Here is a 17,881-nt window from a genome sequence, read left to right on the forward strand (position 1 = left end):
ACACAGATTCCTCTCAGAACATCTCCTCCCACACTCTCAGTCATCAGCCAATCAAAATACACTTGTCTCCCTCTATCACTCTCCATAAATTACTGCAGTCAAACTAAACATTTAAAGGAACACACACACCAAAACATGGAATCATTACAGGAGGTATTTGTGTATTTCCTGCATTGTGCAGGGGGTTGGACTAGATGACCGTGGAGGTCCCTTCCAGCTCTATGATTCTATGTTCTACTGCCGACCAACATGTCTGCACACTGAAATTAATACTACAGCAGAAGACAGCAAGGGAAGCAGATGAGCACACGGTCAGTTGCCTCCGCACTTTCTGTGTTTAAGTAAGGGATGGTTGGAGGACACACAGTACAGAAATCTTGCTGAATCTGAATAGTTTGGGAGCTGATTGATTCCCGAATGGAAGACCACCTGAAAATCCGACACAAGCCATCTTGACTTCCATGACTGCAGGAAGGCAGGAAACACCTGCAGTAAATCAATCATGCCTTCCTTCTACAAAACACATGGCAGTGTGTGTGTGGAGTTCTCTGGAAGCCCAACTCCAGCAGCAACTGGTCTCCCAATCTCCTTCGTTGTGTCCAGTGCTACAGACTCTGCTGCAGTGCTTGACATCCTGTGGGCACATTCTTGTGAGCAAAAATTCTACTTGGTGAGCTACGGGCCTTAAAGCTGTGAGCCAGCGATTTGGCTACTGCATCAATTAGTTTGCTCTGGAGCCATCCTTCCTGAGCGAAGACAGAAATGTGTGAGCCGGAGGCTAAAAAACTGTGAGCTGGCTCACACTAACTCAGCATAGAGGGAACACTGTCCCACCTCAGTCGTCTGTTTTCTAAACAGAAAAGTCCCAGACTCTTTCAGCCATTCCTCACAGGGCTCCAACCTCGTAATCATCTTGGTTTCCCTCCTCTGTACTCCTTCCAGCTTTTCTGGATTTACCATTCTTTGCCTTAAAGTAAAGGTAAAGGTTCCCTTGCTCAAAAGCCAGTCAAATCCGACTCTAGGGATGCGGTGCTCATCTCCGTTTCAAAGCCGAAGAGCCAGCGCTGACCGAAGACATTTCCGTGGTCATGTGGCTGGCATGACTAAACCCCAAGGCGCACGGAATGCTGTTCCCTTCCCACCAAAGTGGTACCTATTTATCTACTTGCAATTTCTTGCTTTCGAACTGCTAGGTTGGCAGTTGCCTTAGTCCCGGTGAAAATATGGATCTGAAGTTAAAAAAAGCTGGTACAATATAACCAGCAAGCATCTGTTAAAAATAAGCATTCCAGTTCAGGAGCAGAACTGGTTTCACCCACATCCCGATCATGACTGCAAAGTGGCCAAAAATAGTGTTTCATGTCAACAAACGGTATGGGACGTAACCCACAGAACGGGCAAAACAACACTGGCCGAAATTCCCCAGTGTCTCAGCTGAAGCTGCCAAGAATGTGCATTGCTATTCAGCCAATCCAAAGTTTCCCCCGGCTTCCAGCAGACCAAAACACAAAGCCTGCACGTGCTACCCAGGCTGGGAGAGCGTGAACAGCTCCAAAGTCAATAGAGCGCACAAGTCAAAAGTGAAAAGAGACGTTTCCTTCCTTGGCAGGCCCTTAAGACAGTCCCTTCGCTCCTTAAAAGCTGGCTGCACTACGCCCAGTTCAAATGTTTTGAGCATATTTTTGACAGAGCATTTCTAAGCATGTCGAGCAGCCTTGCTCACAGACCCCCTTTTTATGATTTCTCGTGTAAACCTTTTGGAAAAAAAAACCTGCCTTATTCATTCCTAATGCTGACTTGAAGGTTTTTAGCATCTTAGTCCATTAGGGCCACAAAAGAGTTTGCTCGCGCAAACGGGAGAATCGCAGTTTTTGCATGCCTTGTGCGCCAAACAGCACAAACCAAAAAAGACCCTCCCCGGAAAGTATGGGTGACACCAACCAAGCCAAGATATAGAGGGTCACAAAGGCAGTACATGGGAAACTGCTCCACATAAATGGCAATACACAAAACCAAACAAGTAGGAAAACCAACATACAACAAGTACCATGCACAGATGATTATAACATATCACAAATAATTTTATATTTTTTGAAAAATATTTTTACAATAATTTCTACATATATAATAAATCATCTTAATCGAAAATATCAAAACTCATCTCCAAGATGATTTTTGCAAGGCTAAAGAGTGACTGAACGTGCTTTTCACTTTGGAGGAGGCTTGAAGGGTGTCTGTTGTGGGGAGGGGAAGGGAACGGAGTTTGTAAGCAGCTCTGAGACTCTGAGTGAAGGACGGAGTATAAATCATAGAATCACAGAATCATAGAACGTTAGAGTTGGAAGGGACCTTGCAGGTCATCCAGTCCAACCCCCTACACTCTGCAGGAGCATAGCTGAGAGATAGCCCTACATACCTACAACATACCCAGAAGATGGTCCTCCACTCTGTTGGAGGAAGACACAAGCACATGTTATAAAGAGACTTTAAGGAGTCCTCCCTTTTGAAACTTTTATTTAACAGAGGAGGACTATTATTAAAGGTTGTACAATAGCTTTTGAGATTCTTCCACATAAATGGCAGCAGACACGAATCCAGTTGGGCTGTTTCCACACAGATGTGTCCCTCTGCCTTGGCTTCCTTACTGCATCACTGTTTTCATGCACCTAACGATGTCCTCTATTCATTCTGGTTCCATGTTCCCACCCCAATGAGCTGCAATCATTTCTAAACCTGATTGGATGTGATCTTTTTTGGAAAGACCAATCTCGAACACCTTTGAAGAAGAAGAAGAGTTGGATTTATACACCGCCCTTCAATCGAAATCTCAGAGCCAGTTTGGAGTAGTGGTTAAGTGCCCGGACTCTAATCTGGGAGAGCCGGGTTTGATTCCCCACTCCTCCACTCGCAGCTGACCTCCCGAGGCAGACTGTTCCACTGCTCAACCACTCTTACAGTTAGGAAGTTTCTCCTGATATTTAGCCGGTAACGACTCCCTTGTAATTTCCACCCATTAGATCTAGTCTTGCAATCCGGAGCAAGAGAGAATAGATCTGCTCCATCTTCTACATGACAGCCCTTCAGATACTTGAAGACTGCAATCGTGTCCCCTCTAAGCCTTCTCTTTCCCAGGCTAAACATACCCGACTCTTTCAGCCTTTCCTCCTAAGACTTGGATTCAAACCCTCTCACCATCCTGGATGCCCTCCAATCTCCTCCTCCTCCCCACAACACACAACACACCCTGTAAGGTAGGCGGGGCTGAGAGAGCTCTTTGAGAACTACTGTTGCGAGAACAGCTCTGAGAGAACTGCAGCTTGCCCAAGGTCACCCAGCTGGCTGCATGTGGAGGAGTGGGGAATCAAACCCGGTTCTCCCAGATTACAGTCTGCGCTCCTAACCACTACACCAAACTGGCACTACTTGGACAGCAAAGTGCACATTTGTTCAGTTTTTCCACCCACAACGGTGCCATTTTCCTGACTTCTGGCCTGATGGCAGCCATTTTTTTAAATGTATTTATTTATTTATTTAGACTTCTAACCCATCCTGCCCCACACTGCGACGCTCAGGGCAGGTAACAATAGGTTAAAACCGGTATCATGGTTAATTATTAAAACAATTTAACATAATCACAATCAAAAGAAAAGCAGACGGCGATACAGGTGCAGATAAAGTTTATCTAGGAGAGGTTGTGCAAGCTGTGTGTCTGTAAAAAGCTGCAACACAATGCAATGGATGGAGGGATGGGGGAGAGGACTGGGGGAAGCCAAATTAGGTGGAGACTTCACTGCCTCAACCGTATGCCTGGCGGAACATTTCTGTTTTGCAGGCCCCGTGGAACTGCGTTAGGTCCCGCTGGGCCCAGATCTCATCTGGAAGAGTGTTCCACCAGACTGGGAGCAGAGCCTCATTTCAAAAAGGAGGTGGACTGAATGGAGCAACGAGGATGATCCGGGGGCCTGGAGACCAAGCCCTAAGAAGAAAGGCTGAGGGACTTGGGAATGTCCAGTCTGGAGAAGAGAAGGTTGAGGGGGGACACGATTGCTCTCTTGAAGTCTTTGAAGGGCTGCCACTTAGAAATCAACCCTGACTGTTCCCTGGAAGGCCAGAGACTGAAGCTGAAGCTCAAATACTTTGGCCGCCAAATGAGAAGGGAGCACTCACTGGAGAAGACCCTGAGGCTGGGAAAGACTGAAGGTCAAAGAAGAAGGGGGCGGCAAAGGGTGAGAAGGTTAGACAGTGTTATCCATGCAATGGACGTGAAATTAAGCAAACTCCAGAGGACGGCGGAAGACAGGAGGGCCTGGCGTGATGTGGTCCATGGGGTCACAAAGAGTAGGACTCGACTGTGTGACTGAACAACTAGAACAACACTTAGAGGAGGGCAGGGAGTTGTTCCTGTTAGCAGCCGAGGAGAGGACTCGCAACAATGGGTTTAAATTAAGCAGGGGTCATTTCCTGCAGGAGCACACAGGAGCAGAGCTCCGGCAGTAAAGAGCCCAGGGGGCGGGCACATGCAACAAGACCCACCCACTGCTCCCAGCAGCCTCAGTCAGAGCAAGAAGCAGCCAGGTAAGCTGCAGAGCCTCCCCGGCCCTCTGGTCCAAAACAGTCCAGTGGCACCTTTAAGACCAAGTTTTATTCAGCTACAAGCTCTCCCTCCTCTGCGAGGACAGATCTGCACGTTCCCCCCCAATAGCTAGCAACCCAAAACAGTCCCGTGGAGCCTGAGCAGTGAGTGTTGCCTTCTGACACACTTCCGGTGATGTCAGGGGGCGTGACCTATGCAAATGTTATGCTAATGAGTTATGCTAGTGAGTTCCTGCACCGCTTTTTCTACAGAATGACCCCTGCGTTTTAGCAAATTGGTCCAATGGACCCTGCGAATTACAATTGCCCCAAACTGCCCGTGCAGACTTAAGCAAGCGAAAAACGTTTCGTTTCCTGGCCTAAACCGTTATGTAGCTTTTGCTCCCAGCAGGGCAACTCCCACGCAGGGAAGCGAGAAGTTTTACTTTTTAAAACAGGGCTGCAATGTTTTATCTATTTAATTCATTTGTATCCCACCTTTCTCCCCAATTGGGGGGCCCCAAAGCAGCCAACATCATTCGCCTCTCCTCCATTTCATCCTCCTCCCGACCAAGACTCCCTCTAAGCTGTGGAGTCCTGTGAGCAAAAATTCTACTTTGTGAGCTCCTGGCATTAAAAGTTGCAAGCGAGCGATTTGGCTGCTGCATACATTAGTTTGCTCCGGAGCCACATCCTTCCTGAGCTAAGACAGAAATGGGTGAGCAGGGGGCTAAAAAGGTGTGAGCTAGCTCAAACTAACTCGGCTTAGAGGGAACACTGCTTGTGACTGAGCCATTTGGCCGCTGCATAAATCAGTCTGCTCCGGAGCCACATCCTTCCTGAGCGAAGACAGAAATGGGTGAGCCGGAGGCTAAAAAATTGTAAGCTAGCTCACACTAACTCAGCTTAGAGGGAACAGTGCTCCTGACAACCCTGTGAGGCAGGTTAGGCGGAGAGCGTGTGACTGGCCCAAGGTCACCCAGCAAGCTTCCATGGCACGAGTGGGGATATTAGCCCGTCACTCTTAACCTCTACACCACACTGGCAACATTTTGAGGGATGGCTAGCAGCACGTGTCTTGGGCGGGTCACTGCTCATTACCGGGAGTCTACACCACCTGCGCGATGCTCTCCGGAACTCACCTGCGTAGACTGAATCACAGTCAGGTCGTTGATGTAGCAAAAACCGGCCCCCATGGCAGAGCGCAACCCGGCAGTCCCAAACGTAAGTCTGCGGCACAGGCGGTCCCGGAGCTCTTTATTCCTCCCATTTCGCAGCAGATTTTCAATTTGCTCTTTTGTTTTGGGATTCTGAAAGAGAATAAAATATTGATAACTTTTAGAATCACAGAGATGAACAATCTTGACCATTACCACCCCCACTCCAGCAAACGGGTGTGGTAAATAAGAACCCAGAAATTTAATTATTCTGACGTTTATAACCTACCACGTACACACTTCTTTTCATCTGCATGGATTCACAAAATGGAATACAATAACCTTAACATCCACAACATGTGACAAAAAACAAAAGGCGCACGCGCGCGCAAAAGAAACAGCCGTGAAAGCGAACATAACCAGCAAAATCAATAAAGACACCGGCAACAGTCTTCAATTTAAAAACTGAAAACAACAGAAGAACCCCCAGTGATCTCCACAGGAAGGGTATTCCGGGCTTTGGGGGCCACAGCCGAAAAGGCCTTGCCCTGTTGTTGTGCAGTGGGTTCGATGCATCGAATGATCAGGAAACAGAGTGATAGTCAGCACGTTTACTCGTACACAACATAACATAAGATAATACTGGACGGTCGGCCAACTATATACAGTCCCCTTCGCCCACCCACAGGTCCTATTGGAGGGTTTAAACTTCCCGCCAGAGTTCCTATTGGTGACCACTAGAGGTTTCAGGATCCTAGCCCCTATTGTCTTTGAGAACCTAGCTCTGGTATGAAACGCTGGCGCCTGGTGGCAGTCAGCGGACATCACACCTGTGTAACCATTCACCGTACCCTGCATGCTGGGGGGGGGGGCACAAGGCCAGGCCACCAAGTAGGGCCGCCAACTCTGGGTCGGGAAATTCTTGGATATTTGGGGGCGGAGCCTAGGGAGGGCAGCACTATGGGGGAGGAAGTCTAGCAGCAGTGTGATGCCATAGAGTGTACCCTCCAAAGCTACCGTTTTCTCTGTACTCAGTTCTAATTCCAGGAGAGCTCCTCCCCCCCACCTGAAGATTCAGAACCCTATCTTGAAGGATTGGGTTGCCAGCTCCGGGTCAGGAAATACCTGGGAGTTTTGAGGGTGGAGCTCGAGGGGGGTGGAGTTTGGGGCATAAAGCCATAGAGTCCAACTTCTAAAGCGGCCATTTTCTCCAGGGGAACTGATCTCTGTCGCCTGGAGAGCCGTTGTAATCCCAGGAGATCTCCAGCCCACCACCTGGAGGGTTCCAGCCACAAATGGACGACAGTGACTCAACCAAGGGTGCACCCCACCAATGTGCACTGTGCAAAAATGATTCTAGTCCAATTACAGTCCACAAATTTGCTTCTTCTTCTTCTTTTGTTTCTTTATTTTACGTCATGCAGTGCTGCTGCTGCTGCTGCTGCTTCCCACAATGGCCATGCGACTACAGATTTCCTGGGTAAACCATCTGTTTCCCATGACGCTTCGTCAGGTCGCTTTATACTTGGAGCCCATGCCCAAGAATGGTTGCATGGCAATTGTTGGAAGCAGCAACGGCAGCAGCACTGCATGACGTAAAATAAAGCAACAATGGGGTGCAACCTCAAATTCGTGGGCTGTAATTGGGAGTAGAATCATTTTTGCACAGTGAACATTGGTGGGGTGCAACCTTGGTGGAGTCACTGTCGTCCATTTGTGCCTGGAACCACCTGGAGGTTGGCAACCTTAGCGAAGGCAGCTCTAAATCCATAGATAGAGGTTGACATGGGTTTGGCGGGCAGAGCAGCCAGTTCTTGAAAGGCCAGAATCTGGCGGGGGGGGTGGAGCCCTACCCACTCATGGTGAGGCCAGAGGGGCCAAACAGCAGAGGCCTGGGGAGGACAAGTGACCAGGAAAAGAGGTTAAAAGGACATCGCTAACTAAAAATGTTCTAGATCAAGATGGGTCGCCCTGTTAGTCTGCCCACAGCATAGAAAACAGCAAGAATCCAGGAGCACCTTCAAGAGTAACGGTGCTGACGGCAGGGTGACTGTGACGTCCTGCTTATTGGGGAGACTGTTTCTCCTTTAAAACTCACTCTGTGTATTTGAACATAGTAGATTTCTGCTGCCACCAGGAATGAAAAAATCCAAATCTCTCTATTTTGGTAGGATGAGCCAGTGTCTGGGTGCTTCAGAGGACTATGTGGCCCTGAGGAAGGACTGTTCTGATTTCTGGGATAAATTTAAACAAATAACGATTTATTTATTAAAGAACAAAATAGATTTCTGGGTATTTTTGAACTGTTGTTGAAGAAAGAAAATATAACTGACAAGGCTTGGCGTCACCCACAGTTTCTCAGACACCAAAACTCAACTCTGACAGGCTTATCTCTCTCTCATATATATATATAGCCACACAGGCTGAACTCTCTTGCTCATATAGCCACACAGGCTAAACTCCTACTGCTTCCTCTGTCACCCAGATTCTCACAAAAACTCTCCATACTGGTCTCTTCAAGAACACAGAATCACCTCAGAGACATCTCTCCTCCCACACTCTCAGCTAGCAGCCCATCACATCACACTTATCTCCCTCTATCACTCTCCTTACATTACTGCAGTCGCACTAAACATTTAAAGAAACACACACACCAAAACATGAAATCGTTACAGTGATGCTCTATGGTTTGAGGCTGATTTTACCGGAGGAGAAGGAGAAAGGAGAAGGAGAGTGTCTCACGATTTTTTTTAGTCTTTAAGGTGCTACCAGACTCTTGCTCTTTTCTACTGCTACAAAAGTGCTCTATTAATTTAAATTACATGGCTATTCCACAGAGTAACAAGTCCGATGAAGCGATACCTCATCAATATACTTGATGACAGATCGACACAGATAAACCTATATCTAACCACAACACCTGTACACCAGAGCAATCTGGACATCACCAAGACATGAATAGCTATGGCACGATTATGCAGCCCGCTGAGCTAGCTCAAGCTGGTCACACACACCCTTGGCCACTGACTCTACCTGAACAGAACATTCATAAGTTTTTCAAGAGTCAAAGAAGGTACACCAGGTCACAAATGGTGTGTGGGGTGTCCACACAGATTAGAGAATGCACCATTTACACCCTTCCAAATGAACACGAGAGGAACCTGTGTTCCTGTTCCATTACAGAGAAGCATTTCCAAACCAGAACACATGGCATGCACACAGATATGCAGTCGAGTTAGGCAATTCGTGGTATGTAACTTGAAAACCTGAATTATTAGGAGATGTGTTTTGATTCTCTGGATGACGTCTTCCTGCTGACTGCTGACACATTCCCTTCTCCTCCCCCCGTTCAATGTCCTCCAAACCAGAACTGACAACAAAAGCAGAGTCAGACAGAAGCCAACACTGGCTGCATCCAGAAAGAAGTTGTTCCCTGGCTTGGACACCGATCCAGAGGAGGGTTTTTTGGAGTATCCACATGATATCCTCCAATTGTCCACTTTCTGCACTTTGCCCTGTTCTGCTGTGAACTTTCCCAAACCTGGTTTGGTACGATATTTTTTGAAAGATCTGTTAGAGCATGTTTGCACACTGCATGCATGGCTGGGAAGGTGTAGGTCCCAACCACATGAGCATCATTTTCCTTGCCTCAGCTCCCCCCTCCCCCCGCACATGCCGCCTTTTCCCCTACCACTGGACATCTTTGGGCTTTAAAAAAATTCCCAACTGAAATATTTCTACAGCATTATAATGCCTAGATCCTCTGAATTGCCTTCTTTTTAAAAAAAAATAAACAAATTTCGAACCCTTCTTATTGCAGAGACATGCCTTTCCCCTTATATCTCTGCAAGAAAAAGGGGTTAGAGACTTACTGTTGATTTTGAAATGGAGGCTAGGAATTCAGAGGACCTAACAAATAGATCATTCTAATATAAAACTATAACAATATGCTCACTGCCATTTTTAAAGCCCGCCCCCCAGGAAAAAAAAACCCCAACAGTTCCAGTACAGAAGGGAATGGCAGCTATGGCCAGGGAGGAGGGCTGAGGTGAGCAAAGTGTGCATGTGCTCCATTGTCACTGTGAACACCCCTGCATTCATAGCAACAACGGAAGCTGAACAGAAACTCGTCGCTATGAAAACGCATCACTGAAGCTCGTAAATGCCTGGAAGTCACACCCTGGGACTAGAAAACTACACACCCCAATCCAGAAGAACAGTGACAATCTGTCACCAGTCAAAGGTAAACGCATCCTCTAACCGTTCGTGCACAGATCACGTGTCACGTGTTATTAGATCACGTGTCATAGGCCTGACATCAGTTTCAAAACTCAGCCTTGTCTCATTAGACAAAAAAGGGTTGGGGATCCCAGGTCTAAGGCACATTAGCAGAACCCAAAGTCTTTGGCAGTAGCTGTTCTATGGAAAACAAAATTTGTGACTGTATCAATTGGGCTAGTTCGCACCCAGCACACCACTTAAACAAATCCACTTTGCTTATTCTCCATTTATTTTTGCCCACCCAACATCCACGCATTCAGTTTTCGAGCCGAACATCCTGTCTGATGAAAAGCTCCAGAGCTTTCAAAAGCTTCCACGCTTTTTTGGCGACGTACGCGGTCTGAAATCCTGGTGGCTCCCAATGAAAGGTATTACACGACACAGCCATGTTAACGATTCCCCCTTTACGGGATCCATATTTCTTTCATCAGAATCCTCACATGAATATGCATAATTCGTTTACACACCGCCCCGGGGGGTCTTTCGGAGGAAGCACGGAACAATTCATTCCAGTCCTCACATTGGCTCTGTTTCAAAAGCAAGACGTAACTTGTTCTGAGACGAGAGAGAGGAGAATATGGATCTCTTATGACAGGCTTGTACACAAACAGCATTTCCACTGTAAGACTCTCTGAAGGGTGTATGTAATCAAGACAAGGCCGCTGCATGTTTCCGCTTTCAAGTTTCAGCCAAGACTCTAAACTGGGTGGCTGATAAGCACAGACCGATCTGTAGCGCAATTTGTACTACACAATTAATTTACAAAGAGTCGGACTCGACTGTGCGACTGAACAACAACAACGCGGTCTGAAATCCTGGTGGCTCCCAATAAAAGGTATTACACGACACAGCCATGTTAACGATTCCCCCTTTACGGGATCCATATTTCTTTCATCAGAATCCTCACATGAATATGCATAATTCGTTTACACACCGCCCCGGGGGGTCTTTCGGAGGAAGCACGGAACAATTCATTCCAGTCCTCACATTGGCTCCGTTTCAAAAGCAAGACGTAACTTGTTCTGAGACGAGAGAGAGGAGAATATGGATCTCTTATGACAGGCTTGTACACAAACAGCATTTGCACTGTAAGACTCTCTGAAGGGTGTATGTAATCAAGACAAGGCCGCTGCATGTTTCCGCTTTCAAGTTTCAGCCAAGACTCTAAACTGGGTGGCTGATAAGCACAGACCGATCTGTAGCGCAATTTGTACTACACAATTAATTTAGGTTCGGTGCGATTGCTCAACAATATAACATGCATAACGGAGTGCAGGTTGAGTCTGGAGCTTTCCTTTGCGGCACGCAGCATAAACCAGACTCCTTAACAGTGGTTTAAAAAAGGCAGTGGAATTCAAAGCCTCAGGGGTCAGCACGACTGACATTTACCACAAAGAGGTCAGCCAACGTAGGGTCCAGCAGTCACTGAGCACCGTACAGTTTGCAGAGCTTCGATATAGCAAGAGAAGGGGGATAGTCAAGTTACTCAGCCTACAGACACGGCTGACATTACGAACCACTCTGCGGAAGGGGGAAAACATGGGCAGCTTTGCTTCCTGTGTGAAGACAAAGGTTGGTCAACGCCGTCGGAACCAAATACCTGCATAGATGCAAGTCCTGTCGACTCCAGTGACTGAGCCCCTTGGATTTAAGGGAGTTTTGTCATACTGATGGCAAACGGAACTAAAGGAGGTTTAAATCCAGTCATATGTTCCCTACCCTATATCCTATTATGCCCCATGGGCAGCCGTCATTCTTAACAGTGCCTATGTTAATGCATCTATAGCTCTTCACCTGGACAAATATAAGGATTTAGGTATTTCTATTTAAATTTTTTTTGGGGGGCCCATAGGGGATTTTTTAAATTTGCTCTTCTAAAAACTACAACGAAATTAGGGAGTGGATCTACAACTATGGGAGAAAGTAAAGAAAACCCACTAAAACCCCAAGAGTTGGAGCTCATACATTGCTTATAAAAGTATTAGCTTAACAATATAAAAATTGCTTTTCTTGACACTGAGTGGTCAATCATCATCATCGATTATGTTAACAAACCATCAAATCTGACTATATAAAGAGCATTCCAGGATAATCGCTAGTTCACTTAAACACAAATTTCAGAGAACAGTGGCATCTCATTTTACAATTATTTTTCCCTCCTTCATTGAAAGCAAATTAATAGTTATATGTCCCTCAGTAGGTGTAACACAGTCAATTTTTCTTCCCACACTGTTATCTTCATTCGTCTTAAACATTTTCCCTGTGGCACTGTCTTGCTGGAGCTGGAACTGGTCATCTCAGAAAACAGTCCCTTTTTCAAGGACTGTAATCCGCTTGAATTCTTGCCTTCAATCTTGGAGATCATTCCATTTGTTGCTTTTAAAAGCCACACTTGTGGAGAGTCTGTCCGCCCTTTTGCCCATCAGACTTATTTCGGATATGTCCATGGCATACCCTTCGCTTACATGGATTTAGGTATTTCTGATGGGGAAGCCTTCAGTCCAAAATTGCCCCCGTGTGTGAAAGTCACTGAAATTACCAGGCAAGACGTAACCTTTCAGAAGCAGAATTTGGTTTTAACGGTGCCATTTTATAGTACATGCATTTTTCGAGTATGCACACCCAATGGGGTCTCTTATTTCAGTGCTTACAATTACTTGGGTATCAAGATGGGTAGCCATGTTAGACTGTCTGCAGCCGTAGAAAAGAGCAAGAGTCCAGTCTTCCTTCAAGACAAAGAAAATTTGAGGCAGGGTCAGAGCTTTCGTGAGCCTCTGCTCACTTCGTCAGATACAGCTAGAATGAGAGTCCATCTGTCCTTCTATCACAAGGTTGATGGATTCCCATTCTGCATGGCTAAATGTGGTGCCTCCCATGGAGATAGATCAAGACGGGTTAACCGTGTTAGTCTGTCTATAGCAGTAGAAAAGAGCAGGAGTCCAGGACCACCTTCAAGACTACCACAATTTGTGGCAGGGAAGGAGTTTTCATGAGTCACGGCTCACCTCTTCAGAATCATGTAAGAAGTGTAAGACATCAGGCGCTCTTGTGGTTAGTGGGACTGAGAAACACTTTATAACCTAAGTACACATTACTAAATGCAACAAAACCACAGCGCTTTGATGTGTACAACTTGGAAGATAAAGTGACAATGAAGATGTTCATGCATGAGACTCACTGTTAGGTAAAGTGATATCATTGTTTAGGTTATTTAAGACCTGTAACTGGAGAGTGCTTTTTTTCTTTTAAAAATTTTCTCTATTTTTTTTTTTAATAGTCTCCTTAAATTTCTTTTTGTCTTGTATTTTGTTATATATCTACTTAAATATGTCTTGTAGTGGTAACTGAGTGACATTGGGAAAATAAGTGGAAATTATAACATAGTAAAAGATAGTTAATAAGAAAATAATCTAGAAGGTGAATGTTTTGTAAAACAAGAATGAATTCTAATCCTTTGAACTCTACACGATTCAAATAGAAAATAATATTGTGAATTTTCCATTAATTATAATAGCTCTATAGATATCAAGACTGATTAGTAGTATATATAGTAGTTTATTAATTATATTGTTGGAATAATTTAAGAAGCACTTGGGGTACGAAATGAGTAATGATAATTGTATTAGAATGGAAGGGATCTGTAATCAAATTATCTACGATTAATTTACTTGAGCTGCGGTGGCTCAAGTGGTTAAGACGCTGAACTGCAGGCTGTGGAAGGTCGGTAGTTCAGCAGTTCAAGACCCGAGTTGCCGCATGACGGAGTGAGCTCCCGTCTCTAGTTCCAGCTCCTGCCAACCTAGCAGTTCGAAAGCAAGAAATTGCAAGTAGATAAATAGGTACCACTTCGGGGGGAAGGTAACAGCGTTCCGTGCGCCTTGGTGTTTAGTCATGCCGGCCACATGACCATGGAAACGTCTTCGGACAGCGCTGGCTCTTCGGCTTTGAAACGGAGATGAGCACCGCAACCCTAGAGTCGGATTCGACTGGCTTTCGAGCAAGGGAACCTTTACCTTTAATTTACTAGACCATTGTGATGTGTTGAAAAGATGCTTATATGTATTCATTTATTTATTTTTTTGTTTGGAAAATTAATAAAGAGATTGGGTAAAAAAAGAAGAAGAAGATGATGTTCATGTAAAACGGCCGTGTTACGGCTAGAATCCAAAGAACCGAGCAACTAGATCTGCGTACCCCAGAGTGCCTTCCCCACAAATGGGAGAATGTCATATCACATGGCCAAACTTGCAGCTGAGATTTGAATACAGACTATGGTATAGCATAGAGTCTGCTGTTGCGGAGGGGGAGAGAAGTTCCCCAGAGCGCTCCTGGAAGGAATTACTTGGATTCCAGCCTATGTTAGACATAACACTTCTATCAAATTGAAGCACTTAAAGATAAAATCATCTCCCTGGTTTTCAGTAGTGCAATTATAAAACAGTCTTGGCAACTGGCTGGACTTTCTTGAAGTACCAACAGCAGCTCTGGCATTATGGGCTGAAAAGAAGCCTGTAAAGGGGGGGAGGGTTCAAATTCTTTCCCCTCTTGGGCTCCACCAACCTGATCTATGTTACAGTAACCCTGAGGCTAGACTACTATACCACACCCTGTGAGGGGCTGCCAGTGAAGACAACTTGGAAACTTCCGTTTGTGCAGAAGGCAGCTACCTGTCTGCCACCCGGAGTCACACTCATTCTGAAACATTGATGCTTGAAACAGACAACTAGGCTTACTTTAAGGTCTGCTCTAAAGCCTTACACTGCCTGTGGCCCACATATCCAACAGATCATCTTTTCCAATGTGAAGTACTAGGTTTGGATGCACTGCAGTGATCAGCTGCGGTTTACTTAGTGATTTCAGGAACACAACAAGGACAAGCAGCAAGGTTGGAGCCCTGCTTTATAAAGCATGCAAACACCACACACACCCACTCCCAAGGACAGGCTATTTACATTACACTACTTATCTATTGGAGCTGCGGTGGCTCAAGTGGTTAAGACGCTGAACTGCAGGCTGTGGAAGGTCGGTAGTAAGCTATTGTTCTAGAGTGACAAGCTCACCCAGTTCCAGGTACACCTGGAGGGCTGACTTAGGCTCAATACATAACATCCAAATAAAGATGTACTGGTCGGGGGGGGGGGAGAGTAGGGGACCCTCCGTGACTTTTTTTCCTCCAGCACTGGAAAAACTGAAAGTTTGGAGAAATACTGCAAAAAAAAAACCCAACCCTCCTCCTGTGAAGTATTTTCTCTTTTGGAACAAGCAAAATGCCTTTGAAGATGAGGTTTTATTCACTCAGGATTCTAAAAATGTAACACAAACTACAACGGGGGCCTCCAAACTCGCTGAGCCTCTGGATTTTGAGAACAGGTAGCGGGGGCACCGCCGGAAAATAGCGGCCATGCGGGCAGGGGGCAGTCACCAATATTTGGGAGGTTCCAAGCCAAGCATCCTTCTCCAACGGAGGCTGCGGCTTCAAAATGAGCATCCCCTGCAGACTCAAAGAGTTATCTTCAGGGCCTTTATTAAAGCAACTCTGGCTCCAATGGGGTCCACGGATGTGGTTCAGTTTCATGATATTCTCTTTTCCGATTTTCTGTTTGTACCTGCCGATGGCTCCCGGAGACTGGTTCGGGCCCTGTTCATTCCCCACCCCACCCCGACATTTTTGGATTTTTAAATTGCTTTAATCCTAGAATCATATAGAGTTGGAAGGGGCCATACAGACCATCTAGTCCAACCTCCTGCCCAATGAGGACCAGCCTAGAGCATCTCTGACAAATATTCGTCCAGCCCCTTCTTGAAAGCTGCCAGTGAAGGGGAGCTCACCACCTCCCGAGGCAGCTGATTCTACCTCTGGACCACTCTGGCCGTGAAAAAGTTCTTCCTAATATCCAGCCGATGCCTTTCTGCATGTAACTTAAACCCGTTGCTTCAGATCCTATCCAATGTTCCCTCTAAGCTGTGAAGTCTTGTGAGCAAAAATTCTACTTTGTGAGCTACTGGCATTAAAGTTGTGAGCAAGCAATTTGGCTACTGCATAAATTAGTTTGCTCTGAAGCCATCTTTCCTGAGCTGAGACAAAGATGTGTGAGCTGGAGGCTAAAAAACTGTGAGCTAGCTCACTCTAACTCAGCTTAGAGGGAACACTGGTCCTCTCCTCTGCTGCCAACTGGAACAGCTCCTCGTCCTCCTCCAAATGACAGCCTTTAAGATATTTAAAGAGAGCGATCATGTCCCCCCCCCTCAATCTCCTCTTCTCCAGACTAAACATCCCCAAGTCCTTCAACCTTTCCTCGTAGGGCTCAGTCTCCAGACCCCTGATCATCCTCATCGCTCTCTTCTGCACCCTCTCGATCTTGTCCACATCCTTTTTGAAGCGAGGCCTCCAGAACTTCACACAGGACTCCAGGTGCGGCCTGACCAAGGCAGTATCAAGAAAGCAGTCTTGTGTCGACACGGGAAGTAAGATACCCTGTCACGGAAGCTTGCTGGGTGATCTGGGGCTGGTCACATGATCTCGGCCTAGCCTACCTCACAGGGTTGCTGTGAGGATAAAGCAGAGAAGAGGAGAACGATGTCGTCTGTTTTGGGTCCCCATTGGGGAGAAAGGTGGGGTACAAATGCGTTAAATAAATAAAATGAATATACAGGAGGCAGCGTATCATTCCAAGTACCAGATGGCAGGAGAAAAGAGGAGGTGGATATCATCTGCCCACTATGCCGGAGAGATTCAAGAGGCACTTAAGCTGGCCTCTGTTTTAACTAACCGTTGGACAAGAGGAACCCTTAGTCAAAGTGTCTAGATAAGCCTTATATTTGCACGGCAGAATTTAATTGCACTGAATACAGCGGAAGATGAAGTCAGCAGGTTTGAGACTGCAAAATGTTCTGAGCTTAAAAAGCAGAGAACAATTCTCTCGCTCAGGCTCACCCACAGAGGTCATATTCAGGTTTTCTGATATCTCCGCCTGGCAAGGTCAAAACTGCAGTTTCAACGGTCGGAACATTTGGGTTATTTATTTCCATGGTTATCGGGCTGGCAGACAGATAATATGAGAGCTTCCAGGTGCTGTTCTAATCACCTTAACAGGTAGGTGTACAGAAACTCCCTTATGAAGGTCAAACTCTACAGCCCCTTAGCACCACAACCGGGAAGCAGGGCGCCTGCGGCAAAAAGACAGGGATCTTTGCACTGAGTGAACTTGCCGTTCTGCACAGTACTGAAAACAAACCCAACTAATACATCCCATCCCCCTGGATATACTGCAATACAGCTTTGTTACATTTGCTACAAACGGGCATTCCATAGGAGAGGGCTCACCAGATCCCAGGCCACAGCACCTAGACATTGCATTGTGAAACCTGGCGTCGCTCTGGAGCAACTGTTTACTGGAGTGCTTCTTGGTGATCCTCAGAAGTATACAGTTTATTTCAGAGCAGAATATGTTTTCTTGTATAACATACGTATGTGCATGGATGAAGTTCTTTCAATCTCTTGGAAAGCACTAGAAAGCGGTACAGAGGAAAATCCCATGAAATAAAAGGGTGATTTCCCACAAGCGCTGCTCCGCGCTCACTCCTCCCTTTTGCCCCGATGGTATGTGTCAATTTCACACAAGCTGCTGCGCGGCCGCATTTTGCCCCGCAGCTTCGTGCGATTTTCCCCGCGTCTACTCAGTCCTCAAAAAACAGGATTGAGTAGACGTGGGGGAAATCGCACGAAGCTGCGGGGCAAAATGCGGTCGCGCAGCAGCTTGTGTGAAATTGTCTGTAGCTGGCAAGCTACCAGTAGCTCAAGAGCTGTGTGGTGGAGGCTAGTGTTCCCTCTAAGCTGAGTTAGTAGTGTGAGCCAGCTCACAGTTCTTTAG

General features: G+C 46.2%; 1 protein-coding gene across 1 annotated transcript in view; it reads right to left on the reverse strand.

Annotated features, from left to right (window-relative positions):
* Positions 1-5,882, reverse strand: part of PGM2L1 (phosphoglucomutase 2-like 1) — a gene marked incomplete at both ends in the record, with an annotated part of 50,184 nt that extends 44,302 nt beyond the window's left edge. The window contains one exon of the mRNA XM_015416615.1: positions 5,715-5,882. Within this exon, the coding sequence (XP_015272101.1) occupies positions 5,715-5,882 (168 nt within the window). The remainder of the gene's footprint in view (positions 1-5,714) is intronic.
* Between the last annotated feature and the right edge of the window lie 11,999 nt (positions 5,883-17,881).

The sequence above is a fragment of the Gekko japonicus genome, unplaced genomic scaffold (genome assembly GCF_001447785.1).
Source record: "Gekko japonicus isolate JY-2015 unplaced genomic scaffold, Gekko_japonicus_V1.1 scaffold4591, whole genome shotgun sequence".
Lineage (NCBI taxonomy): Eukaryota > Metazoa > Chordata > Lepidosauria > Squamata > Gekkonidae > Gekko > Gekko japonicus.